Source organism: Bactrocera dorsalis, chromosome 4, assembly GCF_023373825.1.
Source record: "Bactrocera dorsalis isolate Fly_Bdor chromosome 4, ASM2337382v1, whole genome shotgun sequence".
NCBI classification, from domain to species: Eukaryota; Metazoa; Arthropoda; class Insecta; order Diptera; family Tephritidae; genus Bactrocera; species Bactrocera dorsalis.
In genome coordinates, this window is record NC_064306.1 from 58,480,172 (window position 1) to 58,496,073 (window position 15,902).

At 36.1% G+C, this 15,902-nt stretch overlaps 1 protein-coding gene across 8 annotated transcripts in view; it reads right to left on the bottom strand.

Moving 5' to 3' along the window:
* The window catches only part of LOC105225696 (furin-like protease 2), a 725,052-nt gene that overhangs the window by 84,353 nt on the left and 624,797 nt on the right, over positions 1 to 15,902 (bottom strand). For all 8 annotated transcript variants that reach the window (XM_049455566.1, XM_049455565.1, XM_049455568.1 and 5 more), the window contains one exon: positions 2,952 to 4,367. In XM_049455566.1, coding sequence (XP_049311523.1) covers positions 2,952 to 4,037 — 1,086 coding nt within the window. In that variant the 5' untranslated portion in view covers positions 4,038 to 4,367. The remainder of the gene's footprint in view (positions 1 to 2,951; positions 4,368 to 15,902) is intronic.

Sequence of the window (15,902 nt, forward strand, 5' to 3'; positions counted from 1 at the left end):
GCTTCAAATGTGTTTATTTTATTGATAATAAAATCGCCTTGTTTACGCATACGATGGAATGGCCTGCAAAATTGGAGCGTTGGGAAAATTAAGTGAAATTTTTGTGAAAACAAAAGCGCCGATAATTAAAGCATGTAAGTTCGGCATATAATGCTGCGCGCCTGTGCAAAGTAAGCCATCAGTAACTGGCTTTGTTCGTTTTGTTGAATATTATTTATTTCATACACCAAATAATTGTTACTGTGTTTGTGTATGTGTACGCGCAGCAGCCATTTTAACAGTTTATTTAAGCATTTACGTACACACTTATGCCGCGCAACACAAGCGCAGTGCATAAATAATATTCAGTGCGTGTGTATGTGTACTTGTGTCTATAAATGTGTTTGTGTAATTGCGGCCAACACGCTCACCAACATAATGCCATCAAATTAGCTGCTAAATGATATTTTTTTCTCTGGCAGATTTTGGCTGGTCATTGTAGAGCATTTTTGTTGGTTTCCACTTGCGTGAGTTTGCAATAAAATTATTATTGACATTGTAGCAATAAATAATATTTAATTTGCGCTCTGCAGGGTGTTCGACAAAGAGCGGCAGATTAAAGTGAACTTGTGTATATGTGCGTGTGTGTGTGGAGTATGTTCATTTTGAGTCTTTGTGTGTAAGCGCTAGCGCCTCATATAACCGTTAAATCATAGAATGTGGCAAATTTTTGGTTTTATGCTACATCGAGTAAATCAAGTCATAAATAACGGAAATTACCAAAATAGAGAATATTAGAAAACTGTTTTTTGCGGGCAACTTTGCGCGTTGATATTAGTTATTCAAAGGCTCCTAATGTTAAAATATAGAATATTTTTGTAAACAGAGTTGCCATCTATGCAAAAATAAATATATCACTCTTGAAATACTGAAATAAACGAACAAAAAAATATAAAACAAGAAATTTAGAATTCTTTATATGCGAAATATTAAAAAATAGAGTTGCCATCTGGAAGAAAAAATTAAAATACCACTCTTAAAATGCCAAAACAGCGGAAAAAAACATACAAAAAATCTTTTAGAACGAATTATGTAGGACATATTTCGGCAAAGAGTTGCCACTTATTTAAAAATATATATATAACTCTTGAAATTAATCTCTAGGAAGTAGAAGGAACGAACAAAACATACTAAAAACAAATTTTTTCGAATACTCTAAGAAATGTTAACGAACAGGGTTGCCACCTATCGAAAAAATAAAAATGCCACTCTTAAAATGCCAAAACAGAGAAAAAAACACCCAAAATTAGTTTAAAACGAATTATCTGGGACATATTTTGGTATAGAGTTGCCACTCATAAAAGAAATCAAAAAATTATTCTTGAAATGCTACAATGATCAAACATAATATACTCAGCAAGTATTTCAGCAGCTATTATATAAAATATATTATGGCACAGAGTTGACATCTATGCAAAAATAAAAATATCACTCTTGAAATGCTGGAACATATTAAGAAAAATAGAGTTGCCACCTAGAGGAAAAATTAAAATATTAATCGCTTGAAACTAAAATGATCGTAAAAAGCATACTGATAAAAATTGCTATAATTCTGTGCGTAAGATATAATCGAATGGGGTTGCCATTTAGAAGAAAAATTAAAATACCCCTCTTTAAAAGCCAAAACAGTGGAAAACCCATCCAAACAATATTTTATAACGAGTTATGTATAACAAATTTTTAGGATAGAGTTGCCACCTATCGAAGAAATAAAAATATCACTCTAATTCTAATCTAATTATATCTCGAGAAATTCCATTTTGTTATTGCATTTTGACAAAATGCAGAGGGAGGCTGGCTGGGAAATCTCTATGCCACTCCTACACCTTACATTATAACACATCGGCTACTTGGATAACTTCTTCACAACCTATGTTTAGCTTTGGTGACCTTATGTTGACATAATATTCTTTGAGAATCGCTTTGGCCATGTATTCTCTCTTAAATTATACTGTAGACCTATAATGGGGTTTCGAAGACTAATATGGTTTTACTTTACGACCCAAGCGGCTATATTGCGACGAGATCCTGAAACAATCAACGAAATTTTCCACTCCCAAATGTAGGAAACAATTTAGCAATGAAAAAAAAAAGTTGGGGCTAAGTTTGCCGCAGAGATTCGTAAAACTCCTACTCCCCATCAGTTGTAAAAAGGCTTTAGTGACTCTATGAGCTATTGTATTGACCTAATCTTCTTTGAAAACCGCTGTTATTATATCTCTTCTCTACCTTCTTATACTGGCATACAACCTATTCATCTTCATTATAGTATATATGTACCTACAAAAAGAAACTCAACAGTAGTATGGATTTTTTTTAAGACTTATTTTGATCAACTAACAGTAGTTATGTTCAGATGAGAGCCCAAAACTCGGAAAGAAAATTTTATAAATAGGAAGTTTTGGAGATGTTAAATTGATATATTCGTATAACTCCTCACCCTGTCTAGTGAAAAAGGCCTTAGTGGCTACATGAGTTCACACAAAAACCGTTTCGTTCCCAAATGTAGGCAATATTTCTGTAGACCTCTTGTAAAAGATGTGATACTTTCTTGAGGCAGGCGAAAATAACAGTTGCCGGCAATCGGCGCTTAGGTATAGCATACATAAGCCAATATCACTATATAAAAATTGAGTATGATGTAACTCACTCATTAAATATCTGATCTGCTAATATAATAACCTAACTTTTTGGAGCTTCAAATTTTCTCTCATATCTCGCCAAGCGCCATTAGTATGCAAAATTATATGAAAAGTTTGCTCAGGTTACATACACAACCTCAAAAATCATTATTTCCGGAAAAGAGGCTCAAAAATGTTACGGATATCGCATGACGCATATCATATTTCGCATTACACACATACATCTACACACATATTCGCATATGACCGCAATGCACTCATATTACTTACCTGGCCTTCGTTGATGAATCCATATTTATTGGCAATTAAGTCGGCCATTTGCCTGCCAGCTGGTATGTGCACCGCAAAGTCGTTCGTATACATCGGTTGCTGCGGCAAGCTGTGCGTGCCACGCAGGCTATCCAACAGCTCATCGGACAGCTCGAACGGCGCATCATCATCATTAGGCACTGCGCCGGCCTGCAATGCTTTAGTAATATTATTATTGCCACCGTCGTTGAGTGTGCCACTCTCGGCACTGTTGCTGCTGCTGGTGTAGTTGTTGTTGGCGTCATTTAGTGGCCCCGCGGCCACCAGGCTGGCGAAGGCTTCACTATAATCACTTAGTATGATGTTGACAGCCGTGTTGTTGTGGTTGTAATTTTTATTAATATTCTCATTATTGTTGTTCTTGTTGTTTTGGTTGTTGCTATTGTTAATAACATCATATTGATAGGCGTCCGCTGTGCGGTGCTTCGGCATATCGCGATAATTACTGTTAGTTGGATCGTTACTACTCCTGCTGGTGCTGCTGCTGCTGCTGTTGTTGTTGCTATTTGTATTTACAATTTGACTAATTGGCGCTGGGTTGCTGCTGGGCGTGCCGGTGGCGCTATCGCTGGCTGCGAGCACAGTTGCCACATTGTAGCTGCTTAAAAATATTACAACAACAAAAGCATACGTAAAAAAGTTGCTACTTTGTAGCAGTGTGGCCAATGTGTTGCGGGCCGCATGGGTCCACACTTTGCGTTTGCTGGCGGCTACACGCGTAGTTGTTGTTGCACACGTGCTTGTTGGCCGCTGGCGTTGTGCTGCTGACACTCGTGGTCGGTCGCACCATTTTCGTATTTGTGCAACATTTTCGCGTTGCTGTGCTGCAGCAGTGTGGCAATAACGGCCGCTAAGCTTATTATGCCTGCTCCCACTGGCACTTTGTTGCAGTTGCTGATTTAGTTGTTGTTGTTGTCGATGTTGTTGCTGCAGTTTGCCTCCGTTGCGGCGTGTGTGGCAAGTGTTTGTTGCTGCAGTTGTCGCCTTTATTGATGATATTGAATTGTCACATTCATCATCGTTGTTGTTGTGGTGTGTCAAATGCATAGTTGCCTTTGACACGCACGTTGTAGTTGGGGGGTTTGGGGGGTGTGAGTTGTTGTTTGTGTACGTGCACTTATCAATTCCGCCTGTTGCAATTTTTTGCCGTTGGTATTGTTGTTGTCGTAAATATTATTGTGTCTAAAATGCAAATTGTGTGGTGTTGTTGCGGTTGTTGCGTCGAATTTCGTTGCCACATGCGTGCGGTATTTGTAGCGTAGTCGAAACAAAAAAACTTTGGCGAAATTTTAGTTGTTGCTGTAGTTGTTGGTTGTTAGGCAAGCGCTGCTATCCTGCGTTCGAATACATTTTCAGCATAAATCGGAATACGTGCGACTGAAAAAAGAAAAGAGAGCGAAGTTTTAATTATGCATTCATATTTAGGTTCACGGGTTGCGTTTGTTCTAGAACTTAAATTTCAAATTTTCAATTTCGAATTTTTGAGTTCGAATTTTCGATTTCGAATTTTCGATTTCAAATTTTCGATTTTTCGATTTTTCGATTTCGAATTTTCAATTTCGAATTTTCGAGCTCGAAATTTGGTACTACAGCTTATATCCTTAAACTAAAAATGTAGAATAAAAGTTAGAGAAAAAAAGAAAAAAAGAGTTTGGCTGAGTTCGATGTAGAGCTCTGAATAAATCACCTGGTTTGGCCAAATAAGCCTTAGTAAAGACATAAGCGTTAAAAGTAGTGCTTATCCTCCATCAGTTTTGTGGACTACTTCAACAGAGCTCCATTAACCATAAAAGTTTTTTCTAAAAATTTTTCTTGCTTAGGACTTGATATGCCCAATGGTACATACTACAATTGTCCGATCTGAATAATCGTTTCGGACATTGTAATGTTACAGGGTAATAATCTTCAAATAATTGAGTTTTTATACAAGGAATTGGGTTTTATTGGCGAGTTTGTATGACAGCTATATGCCAAAGTTTGTAGCTCCGCACTGGGAAATAGTCCACGTCAAATTTCGAAAAAATATCTTATAAAATAAATACGTTTTCAAAGCAAAGAATTAAGTTATAAAACTACAATAACAGATTTTTAAAGCAGCTATTTGGAGAGAAAAGTTCAAATTTCAGATCAATATCTCAAAAGCCGAGGCCGAGATGTTAAACATCGTGAAAAACTTATGAAACGAAGTGATATAAACTTGCGGTAGGTTGATTCTTAAGAAACAAATGCAATTTCTATTTACATGACATAGTATGTTATTACTTCAGAGCTTAGATGTCATTCTCAATACCTATTGAAGAAGCTTCAAGCTTGGAATATTTTTGATACTATATCATACACAAAATCATTGGGTATGATCATCATTAACTCGGGAGCTACCAAAGAGACTTGGTGAATGATGAGCACACCTTCACTACAAAGATACAGTCTTTCAAAGATATGTATACGAGCGAAGGCACGATAATGCTTGTGGTTTTGAGGGACTTAATGTTGATCCGCGTATCAACAGACAGCTGAGCGACCACAAGAATAAGAAAGGCTGAGAAGGTTAGAAGTGTGATTCGGGTACGGTCATTAATACACTATGGACAATTATTATGATATTTTTCGACATCATACCCTCGAGCAAAATATAAATGTTCCATAAACGAGCGCTTTGCATTCATGGAGATCTTGGTATCAACTCTCATTTCAGGCTTACTGAAAAACAGTCTTTACTCCTAAAAGACTCACAAAGGTATGAGAACTCTGAAAATTTTAGTAAATTTAACTTTAATACTGATAACTTCAAAGCACGGCCAACTTTTCATTATTATTTCTTTGCGCTCATACTTACGTGGAGCAAATGACGAGAGAAGAGTCTCTGCCCTTCAGCTCACGAGACTGGAAGCCGTGAAAATACTGCTCTTAACCCTTTCAGCCCCAAAGGACTTTTTAAACGATGTCAAACATATATAGAAGTTGCTTATAATAAACTTCGGGGCTGAAAGTGTTAAGGGCGGGCTTCTTCAAAAAGGTACCCTTTACTTCGATAGCAGAGCTTTAATACTGGTATTAAGATCACGACTACACGATCAAGACTGCAGTGCGGAGTACTAAGGCCCATTATAAATTACGTCAGTCTTGTGAGTAATAGTAATTGTTTGGGTTGAGTAGTCACAGCGGAATCTTAAGGAACTGTGAAGCAAACTACATAAACTAACGGTCGGAAGACTAAGAATGCTTCCTCTGAGCTTATGAGTTTTACGCCACACTTACATGCTTTCGATCCTTCTGACCCACAGATCCATTAAATTACTTGATTCAGCAAGATTCATCTCGTCTTGGTTGTAAAGGTTCTAAGCGGTCTTTTTTCACGTGCAATGTAGGAAGGCAAAAAAAATCTCTAGTCAATTATGGAAGTTATCGGCACTAAGGCAAGATATAATCTTCCTGGGACTCGCTTCCTGGCTATCCAGCATGCTCAAGTTGCTAAAATAAGAACAACTTGGTACTCAAGCGAAAGAGCTGATGTCGACGACTCAACTTATTTCAAATTGGCGCAAAGTACTCTATTGATATTTGCTGATTTTGAGCCGTCTTTAAAAGTTTTCTATTAATCAACTGTCAAAGTATATTCTCTAACACAACACAACCGAAGCAAAAAAAAAAACATTTAAAAATAGAAAAATGGTAAATTATGGTTGTCGGGTAGTAAAAAGGAGGAAAAATTCGGAAAAGGGGTTCTAAATCTGATCAGATGTGGCCTTAATTAAGTTTCATAACTAACAATCAACTTTTAATACCTCTCATCCTCAAAGCTCGTGCCGTCTTTTAGGCGCATTAACTGTTACAAATATACACCATAAACCTCTAATTTTGTCTACGCCTCTTAGTTTGTGTTCTAAATAAGAGTCCTAACTGCAGACAGAGTCTCAGGAAATAAGGCAATCACTCTAGATGCTTCCTTTGGCGGAGACCACACCTTTCAGCACTCCAGTAAAAGAAAGCTGGGATGATAAAGGGAAACACAAACCCACACTTTCGATGGCGCCGCTAAATGAGTATTGTGTGTAATAACAATTTTCCGAGTATGGTTTCCTATTACACAATACAATAAAATGTTGCACGCATCCTGCTAAAAGAGTGCCACGCAACGCGCATAAAAAGTGACAAAGGAAAATGTGCAACACGCACGTACACAAAGCATATACTATAACAATAATAATAACAATGAAAGAGGAAGTGAATGCTAAAATCACAACTACAATGCATGAGCGCAAATATACCGTTAGTGCTGACACAATAAACAACATGTGTGGTAGAGGGCGGGCGGTAAATAACTACTTATATGTGTGTGGATTAGGGTGTGTTAACAAGTGGAGCAACGCTCGTTGCAGGTAAGTTAAGTAGGCATTAGCCAGAACATATGCTTGTACACATTTATGCTGTGATGCTTTTCACAAGTGGAAGGTAGAAGCGAGTGGGGCTGAATTGTTATTGTATGCCACCTGCCTGCGCAAAGGGAGGATGGCGCAAAAAATGCTTTAAAAGTCGGTTAGTAAGATGCTATTTGCTTTGCTGGCATGCTTTAGAAATGCGTTGTCGCTTTTTTAGTGTTTTTGTTGTTGTTACTGTTTGTGCTGTTGTTGTTAGCGCCGTAGTTCTAGTAGTTAATCAGCCACCTGCTCAAGTGCTTTCACGACTGCTTAAAGGCTGTTGTGAGACAAGTTACTCATCAAGTCACTTCTTATGGGCACACAGTTACATGCTTTGCGGTGGGGGGTGTGAGGAATTTCCCGCTAAGCGACAGCATTTATGCTTTTACACTTACTTTGTGCGCGTATTTATGCGCTCTTAATGGCTAGTGTGCGCAGACAAGCTGTTTTATCTGTATGTGGGTCCGGTTTAGCTGTTTGTATACTGTTTGGGTTTGCATGTGTGTGCGTGTGTCTCATTTATATTTGAACAAATGACAAGTCATTAACCGTTGAATGATTGCCACATGTCTGGAATTTGTAGGTGTTTATGTTTAAATTTTACTTTCAACACTCAAATTAATGTCACTCATACGCACCGGTGCACCTTACATTTAGCGTACATAAGGGATTAAGTACAGGCTGCTAGATGTTTTCGGTATATATTTTTGTTTTTGGAATTTAGTGTCTACCATTTTGACAGCGCTTGTGTGGTCTTGTCAGCTTAGCATGACATTGCGTTAGCGCCGCCATTAATTTTCAGTTGACACATAGACAAAACGTAGGTGGGCAGGCTTGTCAGCAAAAGCCATTAATCTGCTGGGGATTAAATTTAGCGGGTTGTTAAAGCTTTTAGTCTGGACGTAAAGGTTAGCTAAGTAAGTATTTATAGAGAAAAAAGTAGTGTACACACGCGCAGCTGATTTTTCTTAGTAGATTATTTCATATTTTTTCGCTAGTTTTTACTTGGTTCAAGGTCCGTTTTCTTCCTTACAGTTATTAAATAAGTGTTGGGTTGAATTTGAAAATAAAATTCTTAAAAAAATTACAGGTTATACCCTCCAGTAGGTATGTTATATTTATTATAACGCAAAGTGTTGAAAAAGCACTGCCTATAATTAGGCGCATTTTTATTTTAGCAAAGACACAAACCTAATAACTTATTGTCAGGTAGACACAATTTGCTTAGTAGAAGTGCATTTTGGGCACATATTTCTATTAATTCTAATTCAAACACTGGGTAGCTTCTAGTTAAGATTTTTCTTTTCAGGATTTATCCACGGAGAAGACCGAAATCACTGCTGGTGAGGGTGAATGCCGTTGAAGATAGTACCTTACTCGAAAAATTTTTATTTTTTTTTATATTTATTTTATATTCTTAAACTTTGTAGAGGTGAGGTAATACACGATGGCTAATACAGAGCTTGCTCTTCAACTACTATGTAAAGCAGTCCTTTTGTAAAGCCATAATAATAAATATGCTTTTAAAATCCTTAAGAATTGATAAAGTATTGTTTTTTAAATTTCCACAAATCACATTTTTTGGCTGCCTTACTAAGTAGTTAAGCCCTTAAACAAGTCTAGTACTAAATTTCAAATAATTATATTTGGATTACCTAATTTATTTACACACTTCTTTATTAATAGCACTACTTTTTTGTGGCGAGAAATTTCACAAGCTATCAAAAACCGTATTAAAGTCATTAAACAACTTCAAGCGACACAGACACAATTTTTATGACATTCCATAAAGGATATAAACAAGAAAGTAAACTTAATATATTAACCAACATGCTAGAAGATGTTGCAACCTATGTATATAAACAAAAATGTACCATATTTAAAGCGCGTTAACTCAATGGCCAGACAGAGAGTGGGACAAAGTGAGTTTGAGTACGAGCTATAAACAGAAAGGAAAACCACCTCAAACCCAGATAAATCAATACAAAGGCCAGTTACTGCACACTCACTCACTCTTTCGCACGCCTGCCTCGGCAAAAGTTTTTGCAACACGCCTAAGTCCCCAGAGTCCAGTCGTTTTATGCGCCATTTCAAACTCAGTCGGAAATTCCGTAAACCATCGCATGCAGGCAGACGTTTTTATGGCTTTAAGTATTTCTTTTACTCGTCTGCTGAAATTTATCGAGACTTATGACGGCTGGTGGAGGTCGTCGAAAGGTTTAAGTCGTAAAAATGTTTGCATCAAGGCCAAGACTTGCTCGTTTACATGCAAGCGTCTTTAAAGCGTGCAAAAATATGGCAATTCAAATAATTTTTATTTATCTATGCATTTGTTTATGAAGTGAGTGACATATGTTTGTGCGTGTATTGGTGGCGTCGGCCTATAAATTTCAATAGCAGTGATATTTATATGAATCTCGAATGTCTAACTGCTGCTGATTGTTTAGTATGCTAATATTGTTTTGGGAGTTGTATTTGAACTTGATTTATTGCACGTCTGTCATAAATATGCAATGAAGATATGTATTTATGGACATTGAGGGAATATGTTTATGCAGATGTGTCTATATATTATATAATATTAGTGAGGACTATAAATATATGCGTAAATGGAAACATCTAACTGACAGGTATAAAAATGCCTTCAAATATTCAAGTGTGTAATAAAGAAAGTACCGTGGGAAAATAAGACGATTTTAGGGTTCGAAATTTAATGGGAGCGTGTCATAAATATTTTAAAAATGTTGAAAATGTTTTAAAAAATATCTGAAGAAACAAAATTTAGTTACTTCCTCTATTTTTAAGTATATTATGATGTATTAGAATTTACTAACGTGTTATTATGGACTGAAGGTGGGTTCTTTAATAACGAATTTGGAGCGTGTCTTGGCTAGGATATGCCTAAATGTAGGCAACGTGTTTTAGATGTACAGTAATAATAAAATCTAAATGCTGATGCTAATTTGGCTTAGAAATGTGTTGAAACTATGGTAGATATATTAAACAATAATCCGCTTATTTTAAAATATGTAAGCAATGTGTTCAAAAATAACAATAATAGAAAATTTCGCTTGGGCTTGGAGTGCACAATTGTCAAATTTTTTTTCGCCTGAAGTACGATAAGATCTTCAGCTATATTCATTGCTTGCTTTGTCTATAGTAGCCGCTAAGGTTAGTCAGAGGTATTTTTTTCTTTTCTTACAATACTGTACTTGTAGCGATGATCTAGCCACCACATTTTGGGTTCTTGACTTGGCTAATATTACATCTAAATGTAAGCAAATTTTATTGAAAATTCTAAGCAATGCTCACCCGTTTATTCAGATGAAACTTTAATAGGAATCATATTGAAATAAATTGACGGCATTAAATATTTTTCCAAAACTTAAATGAAACACATTGTCTCAATGAGAATTAAATGACATAATAGCCATTTCAATACTATTTATATTATTGTTAAAAGCTTGGGTTTGTGGCTTGGCTAATATATAAAAATTTATATTATTGCCTACATTTAGGCATATAGGTGATCAGTAATGATAATAAGTATGTACTGACTGTACTCCAGTGACACATATACTGAAAATAATTGAGGTTTTAAACAAATATTTCAAACCTTTTTAATGAGTGGAGAATTAAATGAATAATTAAGCAACCAAATATAACTTGTATTATAGTCAAAAATGCTGTGTAAAGTTGTCATTCCAAAAAGTGTTCAGATGTCGGCCATATTCTATTATTAGACACATCTGGAGACTGATAATAGTTCTATAGAAATAAAAAAAAATCCGAATAAATCCAAATATAATATTTGGATTCCAATACTAAACAAAAAGTACTTGCTAATCACAAATATCTTCAAGTCGACGACATCAAGTGATAACTTCAATACCTACAAACAACCTTAGCACACCAAAACCCAAGCACAAGTATGCTCGTAATTTGGCTAACGGCGCATATTTGTCAGACCACGGCTAATTGAATTGGATTTATGCTGCTGTCACTCACCAGCACTATTTCCCGCCGACGTATTTCCTCACTTGCGCGAAATTGCATTATCTTTTCACTTGCCGCATGCCACTTGCCATTGCCAAGTAGAAAAAGACGAATTTTGCATTTGGCGAGTTCACTGGCTGCATCAGCTACACTAATTCAAGCGGCAATGTTGGCACTGTGACGACAAAAGGATGGCTGGCGATAAACGGCAGCATTGATCAGTGACAGCAGAGGCCGCGCATTGACTAAAGCGAAGGTGGACACCAATCAGCAATTGAGCGCAACAGCTGCAGATTGTCGATTGAAATGGTGGCGTCCGCGCCGTCACCGCACTTTGTTTGCTCATAAGCGATGCCACTGCTTGCTTTTCACCAAATGAACCGGCGAAGGGGTATGTGTGTGTGTGTACGATTCATTCAAATGCCTTTTCGATAGCGACTGCTTTATTTTCGTGGCAGTAGTGAGGAGCACTCTTGGGATAAAGGGTGATTTTTTCGAGGTTTGGCTGTTTGATTTTAAATGCAGCAGAGAAGAATTTATGATGGAACAATTTAAAACATTATCTCGGAAATATATTAGTAATTTTGGAAGGTATTTTTGAACCTGTGAGACCTTGGAGAATACCCTATGAAGAACGTTTTGCTGGTCCAATTTCGGAAAAAATTTCAGTATAGTTCTGCCTTAAATGGCAGAGGAGCCCGAACTTAAGAAAAAGTTTTCTGAGATTTCCAAACGTTTTTCCTCCGTTCTTAGAGAAAGTATATTCAACTAAGGTATGAAAATCATATGTTATCTTTGACAGCTGGCTTTGACAGCTATCTTCCTACTACAGTATAGAATTCTCCAAAAAAGACACCTTATATCTGTTCTGCTGCGAATGCAATCAGCATGCTTCCAGTTCCAGTAGTCAGCCGAAATAGAGTCCGTAGAATTCACACGTACTGACATACAGCGATTGTTTTCCCATCGATTTCGGCTGTTGGAGCAAAGCTGTGACCAAAAGGTGAATGCACCGAAGCAAGTCACGCAGACAGGATGTTAATTTGGCAAAGTGCGAATAAAGTGAATTGCCAAGCACGAAATTCAATATCCACATACATATCCATATGTATGTACATAAATATATTTATGTGTGAAAATTAAATTGGCAATTGTTTCGATTGGATCGATATATAATTTTGTTATCAGAGTAATTTTTAATCGCTACCGACAAGTTTTCTCGTGAAGGAATAATTTCCAGTCTGAGCTTCGGGACTGCTTCTTTTGATACTGAACTGAAGATGCCTTTTTGAGCAAATATTTTTTGAACCTGGAAAATATTTCAGCGCAGAGAATATTTCTCGGAATGCAAAATTAAGCTGCATAATAGCACACTCCACTAAAACAAGGTAAACTACCGGCTTTTGAAATCTGAAGCTGAGTCTGAAGTAACCATCAGCTGAGGGACGCTAATATTTTCGATGTTTACAGAGGTCAAAAGGATCGAGACCGTTTGTGTAGTCCAAGTAAGTATGTGGTTAGGTGTAGTCCAGCAATCAGTGAAACTAGATTCTATATTATCAAAAAGACCCTTGGAATAGCTAACTAGTCTGAATGCTTTACTGAGTATTAATAGCGAATTTGGTGCGTGACTTCACTAAAATAAGCCTAAATGTAGACAACACTTTTTATATGAGCAGTACTACTCAAATCTAAATGTCGATACTACTTTAGCTTAGAATTATACTGAACAGATATTAGAAGTATTGAAAAATATTCCACTTATTATAAAAAATGTACGCATGGTGATCAAAAAAAGTGTCTATTTTGGTCAGGTTCTCTTTTATGGTTTTAAATACAAGCTCAGATATATGGTTTATGAATATACTATATATACATATATCCCTTTATATCTGCCAACACATGCCTTAGCTACATTTATTCACACAAAAATAGTTTCTTCATTTTTACAAGTACAGTGCTTTCAAAACTTAATGCACATAAACACTCTTCTTGCGTTATGTTTTTGTGGAGTTTATTGTTATTGTTTTTTATACTTATACAAATAACAATGCAATTGAAATGTGACGACGACAAGCAGATCCTTTTAATTTTATGCACCTTAGTACCATTGACTAACGGTATAAAAGTCTCAAAGTACACACACATACAATTTGTATATAATTTATATGTATATACATAAATATATTTATTTTTATGTGTGTATGTGCTTACACACATATGTGCTTTGTGTAAAAAATTCAAACAATTCACTCGGTGACTGACTGAGTGCGTGAGTGCCGCTTTGTTGCTGCTGTAAACATTTCTTTGTTATTATGTTTGCATTCTGTGAGGTAAATGTAACATATTTTTTTAATGCAGCACTAATGCATGTATGCTTGTTGCTAGCGTATTTTAAAGTACTTTCGTACGATTTTTAGCGGCTTTAAATATTTGATGAAAACAAGCAGGCGTGTAATGGAAAAGTTTAATGAAAGAAACTAGTAATTTTAAGTCATCTAAAGCTTGGCTCGGAAAATAATATAAAATTTTTGAGAAAAAATTGTAAATCAAGCGTAAAATTAAATAAATATGTATGCATGTAAAAACATACTTCGATAGGTCAAAACTATCAAATCCAAATTTTAAAGCGATATCCCAAATATTTTTTGAGTTACAGACATTTAAGCCATAGTCGCTCTGCCCAATCAGCTTTCTCAGCCTTTCCTTAAGCCTTTTTTTCTCAAACAGTATTTTTCAAATTTGCTTGAGCTATTACCCTTAGACAAATAATCAGATCGCTATCAACTATTTCTACTTATTTTACGTATAGTCTTATTTGTTATTTTGAGGGTCCGAAAACGACCAAAAATTTTTCTTAAAATTCAGTTTTTGTTTGAATGCCACAATTTTTGATTTTTTCGACCGAAGAAAATTATAAAATAACTTCTGAAAGAGCGCTTTTTTGTGTTTTGTATACAGAGAAGCCTGTACGAAATTGCACGTAATACATAAAATATAAAAAAAAAATCTTAAACTATTTCTCTTGTATTTTAAAAATATTTATAAATATACACTAGAAATTTATAAAGTCGTCTATTATAATACCCATAGTTTCTCTTATTTCAGGCAATCGAACTAGCCTATGACCCTTGTAAAATATTTGCACTAACCTCAAGTGTAACATAAATCAACAAAATGCTTTCTACAATCGCTTACAAATACTTCTTTAGCAGCAATGCTTGGTCTAAAATCGTTTGTGGTTCGAAAACTGATCTGGTAGAATTATTTATTTTCATATACGTATGACTTCACAAAGGTATCCCTGGAAATCTAATATGGCTGTGTAAACTGACGTTCAGTAATACTAAAATCTCCGTCAGGATCAGGAAGGACCTCTACCAGCTGTTCGACACCAAACGAGGCTTCAGAAAAAGCGACTCCATATCGTGGGACTTCAATCTGCTGCTGGAGAAATAATTCGAGCGGCAGATCTGAATAGACCAAGGTCGATCTTCTATAAGAGTGTACAACTTCTGGCGTACGCCGATGATATCGATATCGTTAGCCATAACAATCGCTTCGTTAGTTCTGATATCTCCAGGTTTGACAAAAAAGCAAAGCAAATGGGCCGTAGTGAACGAGAGCAGGACAAAATAACATTCTGTCATCAAACAAACAATCGTCATACTCACGTCACTGTTGACAGTGATAACTTCGAAGTTGTAGATAATTTCGCCTATCTAAGAACCAGCATTAACACTAACAAGAATATCAGTCTCGAAATCCAGCATAACTCTTGCTAATAGGTGCTACTTCGGACTGAGTAAGCAATTGAGAAGTAAAGTCTTCTCTCAACGAACAAAAACCAAACCTTATAAGTCAGTCATTATTCCCGTCCTGCTATATGGTGCAGAAGCATGGAGGATGACCACATCTGATGAGTCGGCCTTAGGAGTGTTCGAGAGAAAGGTTCTGCGAAAGATTTATAGTCCTTTGCGTGTTGGCCACGGCGAATACCGCATTCGATGAAGCGATGAGCTGGAGTTTATGACGACATTGATATAGCTTAGCTGGTGTCCTGTTGTAAAGTCGGCTAGAGCCCCGTAAACGATGTCTACGCCAACAAATAAGAAGAACATGACTTTATAAAGGAAAGATAAGAAAAGATTTAGTAATTTGCTTCCAATGTAATATGTCAAGTCATCCTGCTAGAAAAAATAATCGTCAAAAGCTTTTACAAGCAATGGAAGGCAGACAGCGCGAGACAATTTTGATATACAAGTATGTATATGCCCTTGTTGGTGTTTGCGTGAGAAAATATTTAATCTTGAGTTCCAAAACTTATCCAACCAAATCAGTCGAATGTTAAATCTTAAGATTTTCTTACCAACATAAAATGTGACAAATGTTATATATAAGCATATTTTTTATTATTTATAAATTTTAGTCAAAAAAAACCATCGACTCTCTAATATATTATCAAGCATTTTGTATTAAGTGGCTGTCATTATTTCTA